Genomic DNA, 24564 nt, shown 5'->3' on the forward strand with positions numbered 1-24564 from the left:
TTGCCTTTGTGATTTGGGTAAACTTATAGTTATGCTTCTTATGAGATAAATGTACATTGAAAAATCCTCCTTGTAGCATCCTAGAATCAGAATCTGGTGTATGGGCACTAGGAGCTGAGAATGAGGTACTACGGAGGCCGTCGACGCTGGATTCAACGATTGAAAATTTTGTGAGCCCGGTTTCTGAGTTTAGGGTGTGACATTACACCTCTCATACAATCATACACTCTACATTATATTCGAACACATGGTCTCTTAATTTGCAGCCTTCAAGCAATGATCGATGACTCGATAATTACAATATACATGGCCCTTTAAAGAATAATACATATCATTATCGAGGACTCAGTGATTGCAATATACTTGGGTTTCAAGGAATGATAAATATCATGATCGAGGACTCAACGATTGCGATATACTTAACCCTTCGAGGAATGGTACATATCATGATCGATGACTTAATGATTGCGACATACCTAACCCTTCAAGTAATGATCAATCACTACTAGAAAATTGGGCAAAGGCTATAGATAAAAGCCGTAGCTAAAGGCCTATAACTACGGTTAAAGTCCATAGCACGACCGTAGCCATAGAAGCAATCGGTACGACTTAAATTCGTAGCAATACTTTCCGTAGCTCTAAAGTATATACAGCTACGAATTATATTTGTAGTTAAAAGTACAATGAGAACCATAACAATAGGCTGAAATTAGCAACAACTATAGTTTCCAGATAGAGGGCTATGATTAATAGTCGTAGCTAATGACTTTTAAAAAAAATTAATGGCATCTCTTACCACTGTAGCACATGCCCTGATAGATCAGCTCATATAAGCTAATATAGATAAATATTTCATGGTAAATCATTCATTCATTCAATCAAACACAATCATTCATTCATTCATTCAATTAAATACAATCATTCATTTTAATCCATTCATAAAAGTACAATGCCAACATAATAGTTATATGTTTATTTAAAATTCTCATTGACAGCAAGATCCAATGCCTTCTCGCAGTTAAATAGCTTCTCAACAATTGCAATCGAGAACTCCATGGATGTGCCTCTACTAGTTATCAATTTGCCATCAACTAACTCCCTATTCTCAGCTTCGCTTTGATCAGAAAGCTTCACATGGCTAGAAATCAATTTCATCATATAAACAACGTAGTCATATGAAAAAGCTACGCCTCGAAACTGAAGAACTAAATTATAGAGAAAGACGATGACGAGGTGACATAAAAAAGAAAGATAATACTCGGGAGCATACACTGATCTTCTCATTTTTGAATAAGCAAAATCTGCAACAGTCAAAGACAAAACAAATATTCAGCTATTCAAAATACCAACTAATATAGGTATAGCAATACAAACCAAATTTGTAAAAATAGAAACCCGCAGTCTCCATCCATGGCAGACCTGAGACAAAGTGTAGGGTGAAGCATCAACCAGCTAATATTAAGGAGCATGCCAAAAACATCTCTGTGGCAACATATGCATTATGGCACGCTGATGAGGAACCATTAATATGGTGGGAACAAGCACATGGACAACTTAAATCCAAAAAGCAAGCTAATCACAACCAGATCAGTGGCTTGAAAAAACTAAGGATTAAGTTAAAATGTGAATGAGGATCAGCATTCAATGGGTAAACCCGCTAATAGTCACACAGTAAGAAATGTCTAGCCAACATGATTTTCAGTTAGGTATGCTAGGTCCAAGCCCCTCATCATGCAGGGTGCACTTAGTGCTGGTCCACTCATCTGGTGGATCACACATGTATGCTGGAAGTGGACTGCAAAAAGGCGTGCCTCCTCCAGGGCCTGTTTGGATGTAACTTTGGCAAAAGGGAGTTTCAGTAAAAGAAGGTCTGTAATGTCGACTCACTGAAAACCAATCCAATTTGGCGGGTGGGATTTTTAACACCTATTTGTCCAACAGGGGATAAAAGGTGGGTTATAAAAGTGCATCCAAACACCCAACTTAAAAACAAGTTTGGCTAAAAAAAAATGGCATTTAGGCATCAAGAGCTCTTAAGGGTGCCTCCAAATGGGACCTAAGGCACTCTTCTAAAAGGAAAGACCAATTCCTAGCTTTTTAGTTCAAAGGCAATCCACAAATGGGCGGAATTACCCAACATTTTTGGCCAGGACATCTAAATGATGGTGTGACACCTGACAAGGTAGTTTGGGTGTCACATGCATGCTGCATCGGCACGTAAGAACTGCTCATGCAAGTCCCGTTAGCAGCACTCATAGGCAAGCATTATTTACCAATATTGAAGGGAAGCCATCATCATCCTCATCATCTTCATCACCATCTTCATAGCCAAAATTTTTCTTGTTCAACAGATCCTCTTTTGAATACATCTTCATGCCTGGTGCTCCCGACATGCCCTGAGACAGTAAATCACACAGACTAAACCGTCGAATCAAGTGGACAAAATGCTAATGGTAGTCAATTTCTAAATTTCTATCTATTAGAGAGAAATTACCTCCATTGACCTCATAATCTTTTCCATTTCAGCCTCTTTCGATGACTTTGGTAGAAAAAGTTCTCTTGGGATCCTACCCTGTGAGGTAGGAAGAGTGCACATATTGACATAATAGGTTCATGAATCTCACAGTTTAAAAGACCTTGTTGTGAGAAATAAATATATTCACCTTGCTATGATTGACTGGCATACACACCCACCTTATATTTTGGGAATTGAAACAGTACAAATGGAAAATGGAAGCATTCAAATTGATACTGGTGGGTGTCAATAGTTGTCCCTAAATGTTGCTACAAAATTTCCCCCTTTTTTTGAAAGATATTTCTGCAAATTAGTTGTCCTTAAACATTTTCATAAATTTTCATTGCTGAATTGAGAGGGGAGGCAGTTGTTTCAAACTTCAACAACCTTAAAATAAGAACAGATGCTCACAAGTAATGGCCACTCAAATTGCAAAGGAAGATGTTTTCATGTGAAGAATATTCAGCTTGAACATTAGTTGAAGGCATTGCTTGGGACTATCTTTGTGAGACATTAACTGGGTATGATGTTTCGAGAGAGAAAACTGATCCACAACAAGCAAGAATCTGTACCCCACTTGGGTTTTTCAGTGGGGAAAAAAATGATTGAACAGAAGTGAGAACAAGAATAAAAACATAAATAGAGAAATTCTATATGGGTGGTTTTACAAAACAAATATGTTTCCTAGTTTCAAAACATTTAAACTAATCACTAAATAAGCAGCACCTGAAGAGTCAATTAATCTGTAGAATTGTCCTTTTTAACATCATAAAACCAAATGCTTATGAATGGCGCCCATTCAAAGTGAAATTGGTCATTTCAATTCAAACAGGAAAAACAGAAAAGGCAACTCAAAATGTGATCATGCCTGGGTTTACATATAGTTATTTTGTTCAAGCTCATTATGAATTGAGAGGAGAGGTGAAGTGCTAGCTGATGATCTATAAAGACAAGGCTCTTAGAAAGAAAATCCACAAGCAAAGCTTCTAAAAAGCTTTAAATGAAAATAATATCAAGTTTAAGCCTATAAATAAAGGCAGAAAAACTTCAATATCCAGTTTTTAATAGCCACATTTGAATGATAGTCCTGAAAGCATCATCATCATTGTCTTAGCCTTTCTCCCAACAATTTGGGGTTGACTTTTAAATGGTAAAGTGAGGAAATGTTCTATGATCATCTGCCTGCTGGACATCAACCTTTCTGGGCTCTTGGAAGTTTGTAACCAGCAATGGCAGAGGCTCCCAATGCAATTCCACCAACTATTGATTCCCATCCTTTTAAAATATGCACCCAAAAGGGTGAGTGTTGAGGGTCAAATATTGCATATCAGACCCCAGTTATTGTCTGGATTTACGAACATGGTATTGTTTAATGGCCCAATTTAACTGTGTTTATGCTGCAAGGTATATTTACGAGCTTGGACTAAAACAAGGTACTAAAAGCATGAATTTAATGCTTAGAATTCACCAAGGCAAGGGATGGACCCCAGGGGACCAAGATCGACAGGTTTACACGCTAAAGATCCGAGAAAATCGAGAAACTGAAGTTCAAGTGGCCTGAAAGTTAGCCAGAATGCAAGATCATAGGATTTTTACCATCTGTTCAGCTCGAAACTTCATACATGGCCTAAGGACCATAAATTAACTGTACACGTAAAATTTCAGCCATTAGATCCTTGTAGAAGTGGCCCAAAGGACAGATCAGCTCATAAAATCCTGATTTGATGCCCACCTGCTGGATATGAATGATGCGACAAAATTGATGGACGGAGTGGATTTCTAAAGAACACGATGGACCCCACACCTACACTGCGTGTACATAGGGTATACGTGCACCAGCCGTGCACCATTACAGCCAAAGTCGGTCAGCGCATGCTAACTGACTTCTTCTTCCAAACTTAAAAATGCAACAGCGTCTTGACGATCTTGGGTTGGTTTTGATAGTGGGCTTTACCCATCACCCACATGTACGATCCAAACCATTCATTGTGTCCAGAGGGGGGGTGTGACCCTCACATAGGTGTCTTTTTCACCCATACAAGCGATAACGCGATATCCACCGTCATACACAGGATGGACGGCTGAATTGAAAATCTATGGACCACACTGAATTCGATCCAAAATAGTACATTCCTAAATTTTTTTTAGAGGAATCTGATGGACGGTGTGGATTTCTCAAAAAAAAGTGAAATGGGCCCCACCATCAGAACAACGTAAGTCCTGTTACGCAGGTCCTGTTTCAACGTCCGAAACGGATGATTTTTTACCGTTGCGTGATCATGGCTGTTGATTGTATGGAAGATCTGATCCGTTAATTGAGTAGGCCGTCGAAAACCATCCCAGGGGACGTTATTTCTTTGGAAAGAAAGAAAGGAAAGTGAGGCAGATCTGACCCGTTCTTTGCTGTGTAAATCAGGGGACGCAGCTCGTTTTCTACATAAAGAAGGCTTCCGCACCGCCTCAAGATGGAGACCGACCTCCCTGCCTATAAAAGAACGAGAATAGAGAGAGAGGGGAGGATCATCTTGGGCTGGACGTCAAGTAAATAAGAGGGAGAGAGAGTAGAGTTGTTTCTCTTATGCTTTTTCTTTTGTTTATCTTATTTGGTTTAAGGGACTTAGCCTGATCATGTTGCTAGGCTAAACCTCTTAGCTTGGGCTAAGAGGTGAAGCTTGTAGTGTGATTGGGTTGTTAGCTTTGCTTTGATCCATGGTTATTGAACTCTTATGGATTTTGGTTTGATTATTAAGGAATACTTTTAGTTTTTAATGATTTATTGTGACTCAAATTACAGTAGATCTGCAATAGCTTTGAGTATGTTCTTTTCATTATGAGATAGTGAATTTAGGAGGCCCTATTATTCACCATTGTCTCCTGGGCATGGTTGGGTGACGAAACCCCTTCCCAACTTTCACAATTCTCTTATGATTGGCTGTGAGATTGGAAAATTGCTGTTTTTTACCATAGTCTCCTAGGCATGGTTAGGTGACGGAATCACTTCTAAGTCTTCGCCATTTTGATCTATTGATGATTAGACCCATGAGAAGTTCAGAGATCTGACAAATCTCTTCTTATCGACTAGATAAGATATGACTTCGATTCCAATTGTGTCCTTGAATTATGCAAGGTATCTCCCCAGTTGCTACAGGTGGATCTTCTGAATCCCTAGTTTCCTGTAACGCCCTGAAAATCGGGGGTTGAGCATAAACTCAATCAACGAGTTCCAACGCATCACTTATGCAACATAAATAATGATGATTAAATGTTGTCTATATTAGTGCATTAATCATGAGTGGGATTATACCAAAATGGTAATTCATACTCCAGATCAATTCATATAATGGAATCAGAAGACTGGAAAATGTATATCGATGTGTATGAACCAAAAAGATCACGATCGGTCTCTAAAGTATGAATACATCACCGAGTCATCATATACATATAAGAGTTCAAAATAGTTCAACTACAAAAATAAACCCTATAGCCCCGTCGATCTGGATGGCCTAAGCGAAACCACTAGAGAATTGCATATATGAGAACTCATCCTGATCATCATAGAAATCAGGCTCCGCCTCCTGAGTCGCATCGTCATCTGCAACTAAGACAGAGTCTGGTGGGTGTTCAGAACACCGTCCCAGAACGTGGGAGTGAGTGATCAACTCAGTGGATCAATAAAGCAAAGGTTAACATGTTATCAATTCAATCAAGTAGTAATAATAAAGCAGACATATCAAACATTCCTAGGTACTCTTATTAATGCAAGGATGAAATGTAAGCATGATGCATGCCCTCACCTACACTCCCTCGTGCGACACCATCTTACGGTCGCGGCATACTTTCTTCTCTCTGTGCTCTTCAGCTCGGGGCACATGCAGTGCGATGACATGAGTGTGATTACCGAGTTATTATTAGTCCTTTTCATACAGCAGGATTGGGAAGCTAAGGTACCTCCCTTATATCAATTCCCAAACAATGATCCATTCTAGGGTCGTCAGTCTTAGTAAATCTCATATGATGATATGGTTCTAGGTCACTGCAAAGGGCTCGTCACCTTATCAGTGCAGGCCTAGTGTACTCTTGTTGCTACGTAAGGGCTCGTCGCCTCTACGCAGTCTTAGTGTACGCTCGAGGTCACTACAAAGGGCTCGTCACCTTATCAGTGTAGGCCGACAGCTCGAATATAGTGTCCCATACCACCGTATTCGGCTCACGAGTCTGGGTTGCTCACTGGTCACTACGGGGAGGCTCGTCACCCCAGCGTAGGCCGACAGCTCGACCACGGTGTCCCATACCACCATGCCCGGCTCATAAGTCTTAGCGGATCGAGGTACCAAGGCTTAAAAAGGTTTTCACTGGTGAGTTTGGTACCTTAAATTCAAACAGTAGCATCCATACATGGTGAACATACATCGGGTCAATCGGGTTACTTGACGAGCTCGATTAGTACGAGCGCACGTTGAGTTGATCGACATGAAGTGCGTGAGCACTCCGTGTGGCCTAACCACTGCCGACCACCCAAGTACGGCTCGGATTCATCGATCACGTCCTATGTGGCGAGACAACCTCAGCCACCATATCAGGACCTGTTACCGATTGCCTGGACTATTCCGTAGTCCCAAACACATTCAATTATAACAGATAATTATATAGGCTAATTAAAACAGTAATGGATTAATAAATTTCAATCATACAAGCATGTGAGCATTTGATGGATTTCAACTTAAATATGAATTTAGACATATGCAGTGTCTAAGTAAAACAGACAAAAAATGTAAGTTACATGGAGGAAATCATACACATCATTAAAGTAGTTGAGAATCTCTTCTCAATGCCCATATAAAGTACAATTTATTACACACTTGCTCATTCAGACATTTTCTACAAACACTTTGACTACATATTCGAACATACATGACGTATGTTGGTGATAGCACATATTATGACAAATCCTTTCGGTAAGGAGTTGTTACACATACAACTAGCATAAACACACGACAATTAATCATGGCAAACACATGTTCATATCTCATACGTATACGATACTTTCTACATATACATGGAATACACAAATCTCAATATAGTTCATATATATCAGAAACGCAATACAAACATCGCATTTTGCATGTGAAATTGCACCCACATCAATAATAAATCATTCACCGACATTGAAAGCCTTGAAAACCATAACCTATACGTTTATAGTCCGCACCTTTCGCCGGTAGACTCGTAACGAACTCAGTTTTAAAGCTAAGTCTTTGTCTACGGCAGATTGACAACCTATAGCATAAACTAGGTTAGATATTTCATATCTTACACTATATGAAACCCTAAAACAAATTAGGGTTAGGTTTTCTTACCCAAGAGTGGAATGGAATTCGTCGGAATAGTAATTCGATAGGGGGAAGAGGTAGGGTAGAATACAAGGAATCTTCTCCAAGTTCTCTCTCACTTTTTCTCTTCTCTCTCCTAGGGTTTTTTCAAATTTGTATGGGGTATGAGAGAGGGTGTTTAAGGTCCTTATATAGGCCTAGGTTTGATGGGAATGGCCCCAGGGCCAAGGTATACTTAGGTTATATCCAAATATGGGTCGTTCCGGTCCAACGGAGCACTTCTGGTGGCCCCTTTTCTACGTGCGGTCAGAATTAAGCTCCCGGACCATGGATCTAGGTCAGGCTGAGTTTTCGTACCGATCGAATTTATAGATCAGCCGTGGTGGACCAGTTTCAGTTCAACGGTCACGGTCACTCGATCAGGACCACAAGTACATCGACATGTGTGGGACATTTCTCCTGATCCGAGGGTGTATTTGGGTCAGATTCTGATGGTCTGAATCCTTACATTTGGCCTGCAAGCGGCACGACTCAGATTACTTAAATTCGGATTTTTATTTCTAAATATTTTCACGTTTCTCACACTCCTCGCTCCGGACTCAAGTTGTGTAGTTCTAGACACAATTAAGACTTGATTTTCGAGGGGGTTGTCAAGTCCAGTAATGCAGTCATATCCGTATAGTTTCAGGGTAATCGGACTTTCGACGTGCGGTCAAGGTCCGATACGGAGTTTCGGTGTACTCCCGAGAGCAACCGGGTTTTGAGATAGATTCTAGATTTCAGGATAATGTAGTGTCAATGATTCTGCATGTTTTGGGTCTTACAAATCATATTTAAAGTGATTAGTGCTAATTTCATAAGCACTCTAGTTTAGCACTTGTTAATATTAACCTACTTTCTAAAGGATTTGGTTCTGGGTAATTTCTGCCTGAGGTGGTACTCGGGTCCTTATACTGATTTTTTTTTTCCCAGACGTTACAATCTACCCCCTTTAAAGAAAAATTTCATCCTCAAAATTTGTATCTTTTCGTACTCTTCGAGAATCTGAGGGTAGTTCTTTTGAACCTCGGCTTTTGTTTCCCAAGTAACCTCTTCTTCCGTATGATGCGTCCACAACACTTTCACAAGTGGAATAACCTTACTACGCAATACCTACTCCTTCCTGTCTAGGATACGCGTCGGTCGCAGTACATATGTGGCGTACTCGCTCAACTGTACCTGCTCCCATATGATAATGTGGGAAGGATTGAGAACGTATTTCTTCAGCATAGATACATGAAATACGTTATGCACGCCCGCAAGTGGTGTGGGCAAATCAAGGCGGTACGCTACCGCTCCCACTCGATCAAGTATCTAGAATGGGGCAATGAATCGAGGCGTAAGCTTCCCCTTCTTGCCAAACCGAAGGACTCCCTTCATAGGGAAAATTCTGAGCAACACGTGGTCTCCGACCTCGAACTCTAGCGGTCGCCGCCTCATATCGGCGTAGCTCTTCTATCTGCACTGCGCTGTCAGCAGTCGGCGCCTGATATTGTCGATCTTCTCTGAGGTCGCCTGTACTAACTCTGGGCCAATCAAGCTTTTCTCGCTAATCTCTGCCCAGCATGCGACGCTCTGCATAGGCGCCCATAAAGTGCCTCGTAAGGAGCCATACTAATACTTGCCTGGAAGCTATTATTATAGGCGAACTCTGCATAGGGAAGATAGTCGTCCCAACTATCCTTGAAATCCAGCACACAGGCCTGCAACATATTTTCCAGAATCTGATTCACTCATTCTATCTGCCCGTCAGTCTGTGGGTGGAACGCGGTACTGAACTTCAACTTCACACCCATCACTTCCTTGATACGAGTCCAGAAGATAGATGGGACTTGTGTGTCTCGGTCCGACACGATCTCCAAGGGAACTCCATGCAGATGTACAATCTGTTTGATGTACAACCTGGCCAACTCGTCTGCAGAGTGCGAAGCTCTGATAGGGAGGAAATGAGCTGATTTCATCAACCGGTCCACGATCACCCAAATGGAATCATATCCCTTCCTCGTCTTCGGCAGACCTGAATTAAAATCCATAGAGATGAAGTCCCACTTCCATTCTGCTATGGGCACGGGCTGAAGCAAACCAGGAGGTCGGCAATGCTTTGCCTTGACCTGCTGACACATGAGACAACAGGATACATAATCTGCTATGTGAGTCTTCATATTGTCCCACCAGTACGACCTCTTCATGTCATGATACATCTTCATACTACCTGGATGCATAACCATCCTAGAATCGTGAGCAGCCTCAAGAACTTCCTTCCTCAAGTCAAGGAGGTTCGGAACGCATAAGTGGCCACGGTAACGTAAAACCCCATCTATACCAACGCTCCACTCTGAGTCCTCATCGCTGCTAGCCTGCTCTCTCATCTTCGCCAACAGCTCATCCTCTGCCTGTGCCGCGATAATCCTATCATCAATGAGGGGCTGTAGTCAAATATGTGCGATGCCCTCATACGACTCCTCCACCGTGAGTTTTTGCTCAAAGTCTCGCACGAACTCTATCATGTCCCACTCTGCTACCATCAATGAAGCCATGAATGCCAATGCCTTCTTGCGACTCAGTGCGTCTGCCACAAGGTTGGCCTTACCGGGATGGTAAGAAACCTCGAACTTGAAGTCCTTCAAGGTTTCCATCCATCATCGCTGCCTCATATTCAGGTCTTACTGAGAGAATATGTATCTGAGGCTCTTGTGGTCACAAAAGAGCTCTAACTCCTCTCCGTAGAGGTAATGCCTTTAGATCTTCTAGGCAAAGATAACAACAACTAATTCCAAGTCATGCGTAGGATAGTTTTCCTCGTGTTTCCTCAACTGTCGCGATAGATAAACAATAACCCTGTCCTTCTGCATCCAAACACCACCCAAATCGACGCGAGACGCGTCCGTGTATATCGTATACTTGACCCCTTGCTCTGGCAATACTAGAAAATGGGTGGACATCAACTTGTCCTTCAGCTCCTAAAAAGATGCTTCCGCCTTTTCCTTCCAGGCGAACTTCAAATCTTTCTGTGTCAACTAAGGCAAAGGTCTGGCTATCTTCGAGAAATCCCGAATGAATAGGCAATAGTAACCGGCTAGACCAAGGAAACTCCTCACTTCGGTAACCGAATCGGGCTGCTCCCAGTCCTGACCTGCGGCTACCTTAATAAGGTCCACAGCTATCCCTTCCTTGGACATCATATGTACCAGGAACTTGACTTCTTCTTTCCAGAAGTCACACTTCTTGTACTGTGCAAACAACTGGTTCTTCCTCAGAGTATTCAAGACCACTCATAGGTGTTCCTCGTGTTCTTTCCGACTCTTGGAGTATATCAGGATGTCATCAATAAACACAATGACGAATTGGTAAAGAAACGGCCGAAATACTCTGTTCATCAAGTCCATGAACACCGCCGGATCGTTCGTAAGACCGAACGACATCACAAGAAATTCATAGTGCCCAAAACAAGTCCTGAAATTCGTCTTCTGCACGTCTTCATCCCTAACACGCAACTGATGATACCCTGACTGCAAGTCGATCTTCATGAAATACTGCGCTCCTCTCAACTGATCAAACAAATCGTCTATCCTGGGCAGAGGATACTTGTTCTTCACCGTCACTTGGTTCAATTTGTGATAATCAATACACAACCGCAGTGACCCATCCTTCTTCTTCACAAACAACACGGGTGCTCTCTAAGGAGACACACTAGGCCATATAAAGCCAGTATCTAACAGATCGTCGATTTGCTTCCTCAGTTCCTCCATCTCACATGGAGCCATGCGATAAGTCAGAAGAGATATGGGCGTCGCACCAAGCGCTAGATCAATGGTGAAATCAATCTCACGACGAGAAGGTAGCCCCGGTATCTTACTAAACACTTCCCCAAAATCCCAAACTACAGGCATATTTTCAAGTGTCGGGCCATCAATATTCTTCAACAAGGAAGCGTAACAAAGAACTCGAAAAGGGCAACTGACCTGCATGGGAAAGTAAAGGGAGTGCACTCAGGTCCGTACGCTGTCACTAGATGGGTCTCGCAGTCAATCTCGGCCCTCACTTTAGTCAACCAATCCATACCGAGGATGACGTCGAAATGGTATAGTGTGGTGACAATCAAGTAAATGCATATTGTCCTGCTCCCTAGATCTATCAAACAACCCGCACACAATTTGGTGGCATCTGTAAAGGTCCTTAGTGCTGCGATAACTCGCACCCCAACCATCGAAGTTGTCTTTAGCCCTAAGCGCTGGACTACAGAACATAAGTGGGCACACACAGCTTCTCTCCCTCCCCCACTTGATACAGGAATTCTACCATCAGGTGCTTGCACTCGCTGAGGTTGCTCCACCTGGGGTAGACGTTGAACGTGAAGATCTGGTGAAGCAGAAGGAAGTCACCAGACATATGGGTCGCTATAAGGCTATTGTTGGATTGCCACTGAACCAGTTGGCCACAAAGGGCCCATGTGCGACGATCTCTTTCACGTACATTCCTCAGATTCTTTTCAGTTGCATGTACCTCGTCAAGAGGCACATTCATAAGTCGAGATATTAAACCAACGTCGATGGTGGATTCCCGATCTCTTCCACAAGGGATCTTGAACTGCAAGGGCTCCAGCGAAGGCTCTTGAATGTGGGCATAGAAAGCTTGGACAGTGCCCACATTTACGCGGTACTCGCCCTCAAATAGCGAACCCCACCAGGCCTCTTCCAGGCGCTCAAGCAAGAGGTATTCCCCAAATAGCCTTGCATCCACATGAGCTTCAAAAAGGACTCTACGGCCCTCATAAACTCCATGCGACAGCTCCGCTAAAAGAGTCCTTCTTACGGGAGCCTGGAGATCAAGATCTCGTTTAGTCTGAAACTCCCGAGTGACGCTCGTACTTGCGGCGGCACCTCTCAGTCTCCTCGAACGAGTAGGGCGACTAGGCCCAGCTTCTTCCACAGGAGCTCTTTTCTTTCCCATGAGAGAAAGAAGGGCGGAAAGAGAGAAAATAGTCGCCACAAGCTCAAAAAGAGCCATTGAAATGGAAGGAAAAGTGGGAATAGGATGGGTTACGGGATCACAAGATCGTTGAAGCACACAATGGTATTTGTATGTTCCAACAAGAGAAGGAATGAAGAAAGTTGAAGGAAATAGGGAAGATTAGAAGAGTGATTGTTGAGTTTTGAAATCTTGAGCTATAAAAGGGGGATGTGTAGGCTCAAATGAAAGGAAAAATGATGGAATCAAGTAGGTTAGTGAGCTTACACGAATTTGTAACTCAAATGGAGGGTTTAAGAGCTCAAATGAGAAAATGGGAAGGGGTTGACAGCAGTGGTAGAGGGTTTTTTGAGGGGGTAGTGCAAGGGTTGCACGAAAATGAGAAAAGGAATGCTTGAAGGGGGATTTGAGTGAAAAATCTGAAATCTTTTTGGAGAAAAGGGAAGCTTGGGGTAGTAGTTTATGAAGGGGAGGTGGCATAGGAGGGTTTTTAATCAACCCCACCTGCGTGCGTGGGCCCCACAACACCTAGGAACGATCGGCCCGAGCCGACCCGCCCGGCCAGGCCCGTTTGGCGGCCAGGCCTTGCCAAACCGATGAGGTCCTCACCGGCCATTGGACTTTTCGGTGAGGGATCGCCCTTTGGGCGAGGTCCTCCTGCTCCTTGGGTCCCAAAAAAGTGTGGGTCCCACCCTGGGTCCCCTGGAAGTGTGTCATTTGGCCCCCGACTCCGTTTTGACTTGTTTCGGGTCATTTCAAACATTTTCTGATGTAACCTCGTCTTTTCTCGATTACTGAAGGCTGGGATTGGGTAAATCACAGTCTAAACTCATTGATTGATGGTCTAGGGATGATCTGGGGTCGACTCAAGCGATCACGGATGTGTACAAACCCGATCTCGGCGATCGTTTTCGGTGAACTTTGCCAATTGGCGAAATCAGGGAATCCTAGGCTTGTTTCTAGATTTCTCTCACACCCAACTATATTGAAAAGCATCAGCATACGTCGTGTGACTATAACCCAGGTCCGGTTTAATCCAAATCATGCTCTGATACCAACTTTTAACGCCCTGAAAATCGGGAGTCGAGCATAAGCTCAATTCACGAGTTCCAACGCATCACTTATGCAACATAAATAATAATGATTAAATATTATCTGTGTTAGTGCATTAATCATGAGTGAGATTATACCAAAATAGTAATTCATACTCTAGATCAATTCATATAACGCAAGCGGAAGACTGAAAAATGTATATAGACCTGTATGAACTAAAAAGATCACGACCGATCTTCAGAGTATGAATACATCACTGAGTTATCATATACATGTAATAGTTCAAAATAGTTCAACTACAAAAATAAACCTTGTAGCCCCGTCGATCCAGATGGCCTAAGCGAAACCACAGGAGAATTGCATATATGAGAACTCATCCTGATCATCATAGAAATCGGGCTCCGCCTCCTGAGTCACATCATCATCTGCAACTAAGACAGAGTCTGGTGGATGTTCAGAACACCGTCCCAGAATGTGGGAGTGAGTGATCAACTTAGTGGAATAATAAAGCAAAGGTTAACATGTTATCAATTCAATCAAGCAGTAATGATAAAGTAGACATATCAAACATTCTATGTACTCTTATTAATGCAATGATGAAATGTAAGCATGATGCATGCCCTCGCCTACACTCCCTCGTGTGACACCATCTTACAGTCGCGGCATGCTTTCTTCCCTCTATGCTCTTCAACCCGGGGCACATGCAGTGCGATGACATGAGCGTCATTACCGAGTTATTATTAGTCCTTTTCATACAGCAGGATTGGAAAGCTAAGGTACCTCCCTTATATCAATTCCCAAACAATGATCCATTCTAGGGTCGTCAGTCCTAGCAAATCTCATACGATGATACGGTTCTAGGTCACTGCAAAGGGCTCGTCACCTTATCAGTGTAGGCTTAGTGTACTCTTGTTGTTACGTAAGGGCTCGTCGCCTCTATGCAGTCTTAGTGTACGCTCAAGGTCACTACAAAGGACTCGTCACCTTATCAGTGTAGGCCGACAGCTCGAATACTGTGTCCCATACCACCGTATTCGGCTCACGAGACTGGGTTGCTCACTGGTCATTACGGGGAGGCTCATCACCCTAGCGTAGGCCGACAGCTTAACCACGGTGCCCCATACCACCATGCCCGGCTCATGAGTCTTAGCGGATTGAGGTACCAAGGCCTAAAAGATTTTTCACTAGTGAGTTTGGTACCTTAGATTCAAGCAGTAGCGTCCATACATGGTGAATATACATCGGGTCAATCGGGTTACTTAATGAGCTCGATTAGTACGAGCGCACGTTGAGTTGATCGACATGAAGTGCGTGAGCACTCCGTGTGGCCTAACCACTGCCGACCACCCAAGTACAACTCAGATTCATCGATCGCATGCAATGTAAAACACACTACCAAAAAACAGGGCAACGCCGACGGCTAAAAGCCGTCGGCAATGACCTTCCCCGACGGCTTTTAGCCGTTGCATGGTCCGTCGATAAAGGGTGCGTCGGCAATACTCGCCGACAGATAAAAACCGTCGGCGTTGTCGGCGGCTAGAATCCGTCGGTGTTGTCGGCGGCTATAATCCGTCGGCTAACATCCGTCGGCGTTATCGGCGGCTATAATCCGTCGGCGTTATCGGCGGCTATAATCCGTTGGGGTTGTCGGCGGCTAGAATCCATCGGCGTTGTCGGCGGCTATCATCCGTCGGTGTTATCGGCGGCTAAAATCCGTCGGTGATTCTCATAAATTTAAAAAAAAATAAAAATTTTGGATGATATATATGATTTTGATTTCTTCTTTTGTGTAGACTTTTCCTACTCAAATGAGTTAGTTCATTGCTTTGGAAAAATTGGCATATCTAGTTATGGATGTGAATTAATCAACACACACATCCAAAACTAAATATACCCATTTCTCCAAAGCTCTGAACGAACCAACCTATTGGAGAAGGCAAGTCTACACAATAATAGAAAAGGAAGAAATCAAAATCAAATATATCATCCAAATTCCAAATATTTGGATTGGATACATGCTTTAAAAAAAAGAAACCACATATCATTTAAGTCTTTGTTTTTTTTGCTACCAGACCTGTGGGGGTTTTCTTGAAGTCTTTGGCTTTAAATCTAGAAATGCAGTCCACATTCAACTGATGGGCCCTAACATGGATGCCACAAAAAACTCACATACGCTTCAATTCTGATACAAAGAGTACAAGTGGGGGGCCCATAATTTTAGGGACGTGCAGTTGATCTGATGGACCCACCATGCATACTGCAAGAACCTTCCAGGCACTTCAACTCTAATGATCTATGCAAGTGGGACAGATGGTTAAGTGATCTGGAGCATTGACATGATGACCACATGGACATCACAAAAACCTCAGGGACAATTAGGCTGTGATGTGTCACAATACATGCATTTTCATTTCTTAAATATTTCTACTAAACTTCGACAACCTGATGGACACTTTGATTCTGATAACCCACATATCTGTTTCTTTTCATATTTCTCATATTTCTATATTTCCACAAAATGTCTCCAGAATAATGCGTATATATTATAAAGCGTCAAAAGCTTATGGACACTTCATCCATTGAGATTTTTTATACCTGTGTCAATATGCATACTTTCTATTTTATCATTCCACTCATCGTGCAAATGACGTGTATGTTGTATCCATGTGGGATGTACCATGTTCTAAATTTGAGGGCAATTTCCTCGCTGTGAGTACTAAATGAAATATTCACAATTCAATTTGCACGTGCATCGAAATGCAAGGTAAGCTAATAAATATAATGAGTATTGAAAGCTCGAGTAGGAATTAGTATCAACAAAAATTACTGTCATGTCCATTTGTGCTGATTGCTTCTGGAATTCTTGCATCACTTTAGCCTGCTTTGCTGGTGCCATTCGCTGAAAACACCAATGTATTTGGAAGGTCATAAGAGAATGTACAAGAAACATTCTACTACCCTAGGGGCCTGTTTGGCCGGCTGGATTACACGGGCTTAGGTGGGATGGAATTGCATCTGGTCACGTGCCAATTCCACTCTATGTTTGGGAAGAGTGGAATAGCTTGGAAGTAGGTTAGATGGAATCGTATTGGGTCCCGTGCCAATTTCACTCAATGTTAGCAAGTTGTGTAGGTCCCATCATGATGTGTGGGCTATCCACACCATCCACCCATTTTTCGAGATCATTTTAGAGCATGGGCCAAAAAATCAGGTAGATCTAAAGCTCAAGTGGACCCCACTATAGAAAGCAACGGGGATTGAATGCTTACCATTGAAAACTTCTTTGGGGCCACATAAGTTTTGGATCTGCCTCATTTTTAAGCCCATGCCATATAATGAGGTTATAAAATAAATGAACGGTTTAGATATAACGCATGTGTGTTCTTCTCAATAGTTTCAAATGATGGTGGGTATATCCTTTCAATGTACCACCCTATTCCAAACAAAGTAGGCAATTAAGCTTATCCAAAACTTGTGGCCCACAAGAATGTTTCAACGGTAGGAATTCGATCCCCACTGTTTCTGGGGTGTGGTTCGCTTGAGCTTTGGATCTGCCTCATTTTTCGATGCATGCCGTAAAATGAGCTGGCAAAACGAATAATGGCATGGATAAAACACAGACATCAGTGGGTCCCACAGAGTCAGGTTGGGTCACTCAGCAATCCCGTCCCTACGAGAGGTGGGACCTGCTTCAATCGGACCTCCCAACCCACGCAGGAGAAGACTGTGGGACCTGGTTCAAGAGAACCTACACACAATTAGCTTCCATACACGATCCAAAGCTGGTGTTATTTGATATAATCACTGGCAGAATGCACTCCCAGCCGTTGTGCATTTACAAGTAATAAATCCAAACCGTTCAGTTGGTGGGACCCAGTATATGCAATTTTGTTCAGATCCTGAGCCCTGGTTGGTTGAAGCTGTTTGTACCATCTGACTGTTGACAGTTTTTCATTTCAACCATCATTACAGCATCCGTGGGGTCCATGACCACTATCAGAAAATTATCTAAAATGCTCCTCAGTCCCTTGAAAAGACAACTTAGAATATTTAAAGAACATGATAAGACATTTTAAAGGAAGTTGAGGTTTGCTCCTGTTGTTTAGATTTCACCTGTAAAAACCCTACAACGGCTTTAGATTTTCCTGCATCTTTTCCTCCTTTGATGTGAGTAGACAAGCCATGATCTTTGCTGCACTAAACCAAAATATAAGCACTTCTCTAATCAATGCTAAATATCTAAATTTTTCATTAACTTATTTAATATAAATATAAAAAAATATTCTATATATGGCCAATATTAAAAAAAAAAAAAAAAAAACAAAACAAAACAAAAGATATTAAGAATTTTGAAATTGATTCCATGCGTGCTCACATTTATGCTCCAGATAACCAAACTGCATCAAAATGTGATTAACCATTGCCTTGATAACCAAGTTGCATCAAAATGTGATCAACCAAAAAAGGAAGCTAATAATTAGAAAAGCTTGATTTTTTTAACTCAAAGTATCAAGATTCAAGAATCACATTTCATTGGTCATGGTTTTTAAAGGTATTGAATACAGTTTTTTTTTTTTTTCTTTTGAGGAGGGCTTTCATACATTTTCTTTTCTCATGAAAGGGATGACAATTCACAAAATGCAATATAAATGTCTTATCTGAATAGGTAAGGATTCTGCTCAAAGCCGACACTGATTTTGCCATTCCTTCATCCTATAGCCACTTATACATTAAATACCTATGTAACTCAATTGTCTTCGGTAAAATCAAATCACTGTCTTAAAAGAAATGCATATTTACATGAGTGATGACTCTTGTTTCAAACATGACTGCTTATCTTGGTTTCTACTTTTTAAGCTGAAGTGATTAAGTAATCTTAAACCAAACTCCCGAGAGACTACCTCGAGCAAGAGTAAGGATTCGTCGACAGTGATGTTTAAATGCCATACGTACAGTTCATAACCTCAATTCCATTGAGATGAAATGAGAACACAAATATTACCCTAATTCAAAACTTCTGCAGCCTCATGAATATTTCATCAGCAGACGTTCAATCCTCACATTTTTCAGCCCACTTGAATATTAGATTCTGCTCATTTTTTATCCCATGTCCTAAAATAAGCTAACAAAACAGATGGGCGCATCTCCAACTAGAACAGTAAGCAGCTTTGAGTGGCCACCATGATATATGTGTCCTATCCACACCGTCCATCCATTGTTTAGCATCATTTTAGGATATAAAAACAAAAATCAGCCAGATACAAGGATCAAGCAGACTACACAATGGGGACTAAACTCTCACTGTTGAAAACTCTCAAGCAAACTACACTGGTCTTGTTTGAAGGAAAACATTCTGCTAACATCAATCTTACGATTAAAAAATTGTAGATTTTTGAGAAACTGGGTTGATTACCTTGAAATCTTCATATCCTACCTCCATTGCATCTTCAAGTGCAGAAAGACCAGGTTGCACCTGCAAAAAGGGAACCCAAATAGCATGACAAGGATTTCAATACTCAAAAAAGGGTAGAATTACTCTAGTGATGAAGAGAGACGGCAAAAATAGATAGCTCAATGCAGGTTAATAACTAGTATTTCTGCTAACAAGGTGTTTCAAATCCCAAATGTGTGTACAACCCAAGCTCCTTCATGCAACCACATATGGCAAATTGACATGAGTTCAAGATACAGAGAACTGGATGGGCAGAAAAAAAAAGTTGCTAAATTTCCCTATTTCAATTGTTATGGTCCACAAGAATAGAGCAGCATGAATGTTAGGATAGGACATTTGCAAGCTGGTACTCAATTGGTGGACAACTTGGATCTTGCACTTGTGTTCCACATACCAACCTTGTCTGAACTCTGAAGCAAATCTCAGGAAGGGGAGATCAACCAGCTCCCTCCCAGTGATAAGCTTAGGAAACTGCTCCATGCTACAGAAAATTCATGATGTGCCACTCCCCTCATCTGAGAATTGGATGGCATAGATAGACATTACCTGCCTTGGACAAAAGGTCACCGTAGTTCTAGGAACCTCATGCAACACATTCTGTGATAGCCCACTACCATTTGAATTGCACATGGTATAGATTGCAATCATCAAATGAGAGAGAGGCCCACAACAGTAGATCTTTGCTAAAAACAATAAGAAAGTAATCTGCTAGACACAAACACAAACACAAACACAATCTAAAAGTAATCTGCTGGACACAAACACAATCTAAAAGAATGAGTTCAGACTCCGAAAGCGTCGGCTCCAACACTCTTACTTTCAGACAAAACACGACCCATGAATGAATCCAAAATTTCCGACTAGTCATAAACATTCTTTGCAAGCATTTTCTGTCTATGTGCATGACGACCATACTATTAAGATCAATCCTCTTATTTGCGCTCCCCTAGGTGTGGATTTTGATAAGGATTGCGTTCATATCTTACTTCATAGATCATATTTCGAGATAAAAGGTGTCAATTATATAAAAAATTATAATTCAAAAACAGACAATAAAGAGCACAAATTCTGGTTATAAAGGTGATATTTAGAGTTAAGTTTACCTTCATTGTCATGTTGAAACCGTTCCTTGAATACAGGGACGTCCCTTATTGATCTAAAACATTTAAAGAGAATTACAATTAAAAGAAAGAAAGAAAGAAGAAAAGAAAAAAGGCAAGCAGGTAATTAGACACTCAAATGCAACCAAAAAGAAAAATATAAACTTATCTGGTTAACTCCCCCTGAAGTGACACCTACACCAACCTGCAACAACGGAAACTAGATCAGTCCCTAATGTGTACTTAGCAATCGAGGCATCAAAAAAATGTAATAGTACCTTTGGGGTGAGAACCAGCCAGTGCAACTTCAGCAGATGATCCTGCAACACTCAAAACCAGATCCTGCAAATAAGAGTACCTCTAGCATCAGCATCTTGCTATTTAAATGATTTTAAGATAGCCAGAGTAAAACCATTTACCCTTGAAGTAACTACAGCAGATGATACTCTGTTTGAAGTGTAATTTCTGTACACCTGCTGGTGGCGCATTCTCTGCAACAGCTGCCATGGATGATGAAAATTCCCTACACATCTCTCTCTCTCTCTCTCTCTCTCTCTCTCTCTCTCTCTCAAGTGCAAATTACACTTAAAGAAGTGAAAATTATTACAAATCTTTCAATTCCTCAAATGGAGGCTGAAAATTGAAATGCCAACCAAATATATCAATGTATAAATGTGGGTGTTAAATCCATTCCATTCAATATATGTGGGTGTAATCTGAAGTGAGTGTTAAATTCATTCGATTCCATAATATGCATGCATCTGTCTATGTTACTGTATAGTTTAAAAACAATAGTTAATTGTGTTAGTTATTGTAATGTCTAATATTCATAAACATCACGGATAGATGGTTAGAAATAGCTTGGGCCATACGACAAATCCTCCTACACCGACCTCTCCAAGCGTATCATGATAACCATCTTCCTTCCATAGCTCTGATTGCGGAGCTATAATCTCCATCAGGACAACACTAAAATTTCCATCGCCCATTTCTGCTCCATGGACACAGGTTTTTGGATCCACTGCATGCACCTCACCACGAGCAATTACCCGTTTCTTCCAATCACAAAGATCGCATCTCTTGCCAAGATTTACCAAATCAGTCTACACGTACACATATAACATGTCGTTAGTATTTTTAAATGGAAGTGCATATAATCATAAGCTTAAATTAGTATTAGAGAAACGCATACATACCGACGATGCATGACTAGATTTAAATGGAGGAATTGTCGGTGGAGCCACATCCCCTTGTTCCCCTTGCTTATCTACAAAGCATTGAAACTTCTGGTGGAGATCTCCTAGGCTTTTCTGCATTTCATCTAATTTATCTACCAAATTATCTCGTTCCCGCGACACCACACCGAGCTTATGTACAATAGGCATTGTCTTCTTCAATGTAATCTTGCCTACATTTCCACCTATCCCCCGCATGCGCCCTCTACTATCACTCCCAATTGACTGTAAACAGAATTGCAATTAGATTTATCAGAGAATGCATAAGTCTAAATAAACTCAAGTATTTGAAGGACATGCATATATACCTGTATAAGGGCATCATCTACACTGGTCATCTGAGATGTGGGATTACTACTTTGAATCGATTTTATTTTTTCCTATGACAACATCCAAAAGAAAAATTATAGTGCGGGAAAGAAGCATTTAAAATTCACATGGATAATGAAAGGATGTATGAAGGTTGCACTTACAAAGGTTTCTAGAAACTGCACTTTGTTATCCTTTGTTGTATGGGCTCGGATGTACACCTCAGCCCTACCAACCTCGGCATCAGTAGTAAGATTCCTCTCAATTGCCTTTTCCCCATAACATCCATGCCAAAACACATAAATAATGGAATTAAACGACTAATAAATTGAAATAATCATCATAAATAAAGTAGAACTTTGTTATTTTAGGACATGTACCATCTCATGACGTGTGGCAGCCATGCTACGCCGACCAAGTGTAGAAGGGCCAACTTGTTTGGCCCGATTGGATGCATTTCTTACACTTGATTCCTTGAATTTATCAGTATTGCAATAATCCACGAAGATCATCCAATCCTCAATAGGGACACCAATAGGGGCAGGATAAGATTTCACAACTACAGGATCCTTGTCCTTAATATACTTTGCATGCAAAGTGTTCTTGAAATTTCTCCAAGCAGCCTTATAGCGATCATGAATGTATGGTGACCATGCTTCTTGGTTATCCTGAAATTCATAACTACATGCCAGGATATCACTGACCCTCTGAATGTATTGTGGAGGCACCAACCGAAAGTCTGTGTAGGTGATCGGAATGTGTGCACGGGTGAGAACACCAATGCTTGAATTGAATGCGATCTGATTTGCATCCCTTATATTCGGTTGCCCAAATTCATTAATCCCAATGACCCTTTTCACTGAAGTCCTCTCATGTAATTCTGAACCTCGGGTAGGACCTCTCTTCTTAGATGATGAAGATGACGACCTGCCTGCATAAAAAGAAAAATAGCTACACATGTTTCATCATCGCCAATATAAAAGATATTTTAAATCTAGACAATTAAGGAAAGCTATCTTATTACCTCTAGCATCTTCAGGGTCTGCATCTGCAGGGGCTGCATCCCCTAGCGACTCTGCGCCCAATGACAGTGCCTCTAAGTGAAAGATCATTTTAAAAGAAATGTTAAATCTAAACGGATAACGAGAGCTATGTTATTACCCCTGGCATAAAAAGAAAAATAGCTACACATGTTTCATCATCACCAATATAAAAGATATTTTAAATCTAGATAATTAAGGAAAGCTATCTTATTACCTCTAACATCTTTAGGGTCTACATCTGCAGGGGCTGCATCCCCTAGCGGCTCTGCGCCGAATGACTCTGCCTCTGAGTGAAAGATCATTTTAAAAGAAATGTTAAATCTAAACAGCTAACGAGAGCTATGTTATTATCCCTGGCATAAAAAGAAAAATAGCTACACATGTTTCATCATCACCAATATAAAAGATATTTTAAATCTAGACAATTAAGGAAAGCTATCTTATTACCTCTAGCCTCTTCAGGGTCTGCATCTGCAGGGGCTGCATCCCCTAGCGGCTCTGCGCCGAATAATTCTGCCTCCGAGTGAAAGATCATTTTAAAAGAATTGTTAAATCTAAACAGCTAACGAGAGCTATTTTATTACCCCCGGCATAAAAAGAAAAATAGCTACACACATGTTTCATCATCGCCGATATAGAAGAAATTTTAAATCTAATATCTTATTACCTCTAGCATCTTCAGGGGCTGCATCCCCTAGCGACTATGCGTCCAATGACAGTGCCTCTAAGTGAAAGATCATTTTAAAAGAAATGTTAAATCTAAACGGATAACGAGAGCTATGTTATTACCCCTGGCATCTTTATAGGATGCATCCCTGAGCGGCTTTGCCTCTAGATCCATCTTCAAGATCTAATTTGTAACGTAATTACTATAAAATTTTCTATCCAAATAGCAAAGTACCAAGTATAATAAAGAGACGAGTAAATTAATTCATAAATTTTTTCTATCACATTAATATGATAATGGAAAAATCAAAAAGGGCATAAATCAAAATCGTTTCGTTACATGCATAATATAACCAACAAATCAGGATTTTTTCCCTGCTCTCTTTCTTTTCTTTTTCTTTTCAACAACCACACAAATATCTTCACTGTCATTGAATAACAACTCGCCACCCATGCCTACTTCGGTGAGATCAGGTCCTACTTCAGCCTCAGTTACAACCCGTGTTTCTGATAAAATGCTTGTCTCATCTTCAACGAAAATCTTTCTTGGAACCTCCAAGACCACATGCCAATTAGGATTTTTTGGATCTCTAAAATAAAAAACTTGCACGGCATGCTCCGCAAGAATAAATGGCTCATCACCCACTTGGTCTGAACTAAGAAGATTAGACAAATTCACCAGTCTTAAATTCCCTACCGCATCGAAAGAAACACCTTGGTGCGTCACCTTCACCCAATCGCACTTTAGTAGAACTGGCTTGTACCCTTCTCGGTACTCCAGTTGGATGATTTTGCGGAGGACTCCGTAATAAGGTACAGATTCATCCACTGGATTCTTATCCTTAGCACTAGAT

The 24564-nt window shown here is 41.3% G+C and overlaps 1 protein-coding gene across 1 annotated transcript; it reads right to left on the reverse strand.

Annotated features, from left to right (window-relative positions):
* Window positions 1-21008: 21008 nt before the first annotated feature.
* On the reverse strand, window positions 21009-23885 carry LOC131219972 (uncharacterized). The gene is made up of 9 exons (XM_058214953.1): window positions 23834-23885; window positions 23492-23557; window positions 23259-23330; window positions 23026-23097; window positions 22382-22932; window positions 22166-22270; window positions 22001-22072; window positions 21654-21917; window positions 21009-21560 (listed from the first exon to the last, which is right to left on the reverse strand). Exons 1-9 carry the CDS (start codon window positions 23883-23885, stop codon window positions 21294-21296), a joined length of 1521 nt encoding a protein of 506 aa, XP_058070936.1. The 3' UTR covers window positions 21009-21293.
* Window positions 23886-24564: the final 679 nt, after the last annotated feature.

Source organism: Magnolia sinica, chromosome 12 (genome assembly GCF_029962835.1).
Source record: "Magnolia sinica isolate HGM2019 chromosome 12, MsV1, whole genome shotgun sequence".
Taxonomy (NCBI): Eukaryota; Viridiplantae; Streptophyta; class Magnoliopsida; order Magnoliales; family Magnoliaceae; genus Magnolia; species Magnolia sinica.

Excerpts from the sequence above, each read along its gene's own strand:
- LOC131219972 (XM_058214953.1), bottom strand. The coding sequence starts at position 23,885 with ATGGATCTAGAGGCAAAGCCGCTCAGGGATGCATCCTATAAAGATGCC. Across the intron at positions 23,331-23,491 it reads AGACCCTGAAGAGGCTAGAG|AGGCAGAGTCATTCGGCGCA; the intron begins GTAATAAGATAG and ends TCTTTCACTCAG. Across the intron at positions 21,561-21,653 it reads AATCTAGTCATGCATCGTCG|ACTGATTTGGTAAATCTTGG; the intron begins GTATGTATGCGT and ends GTGTACGTGTAG.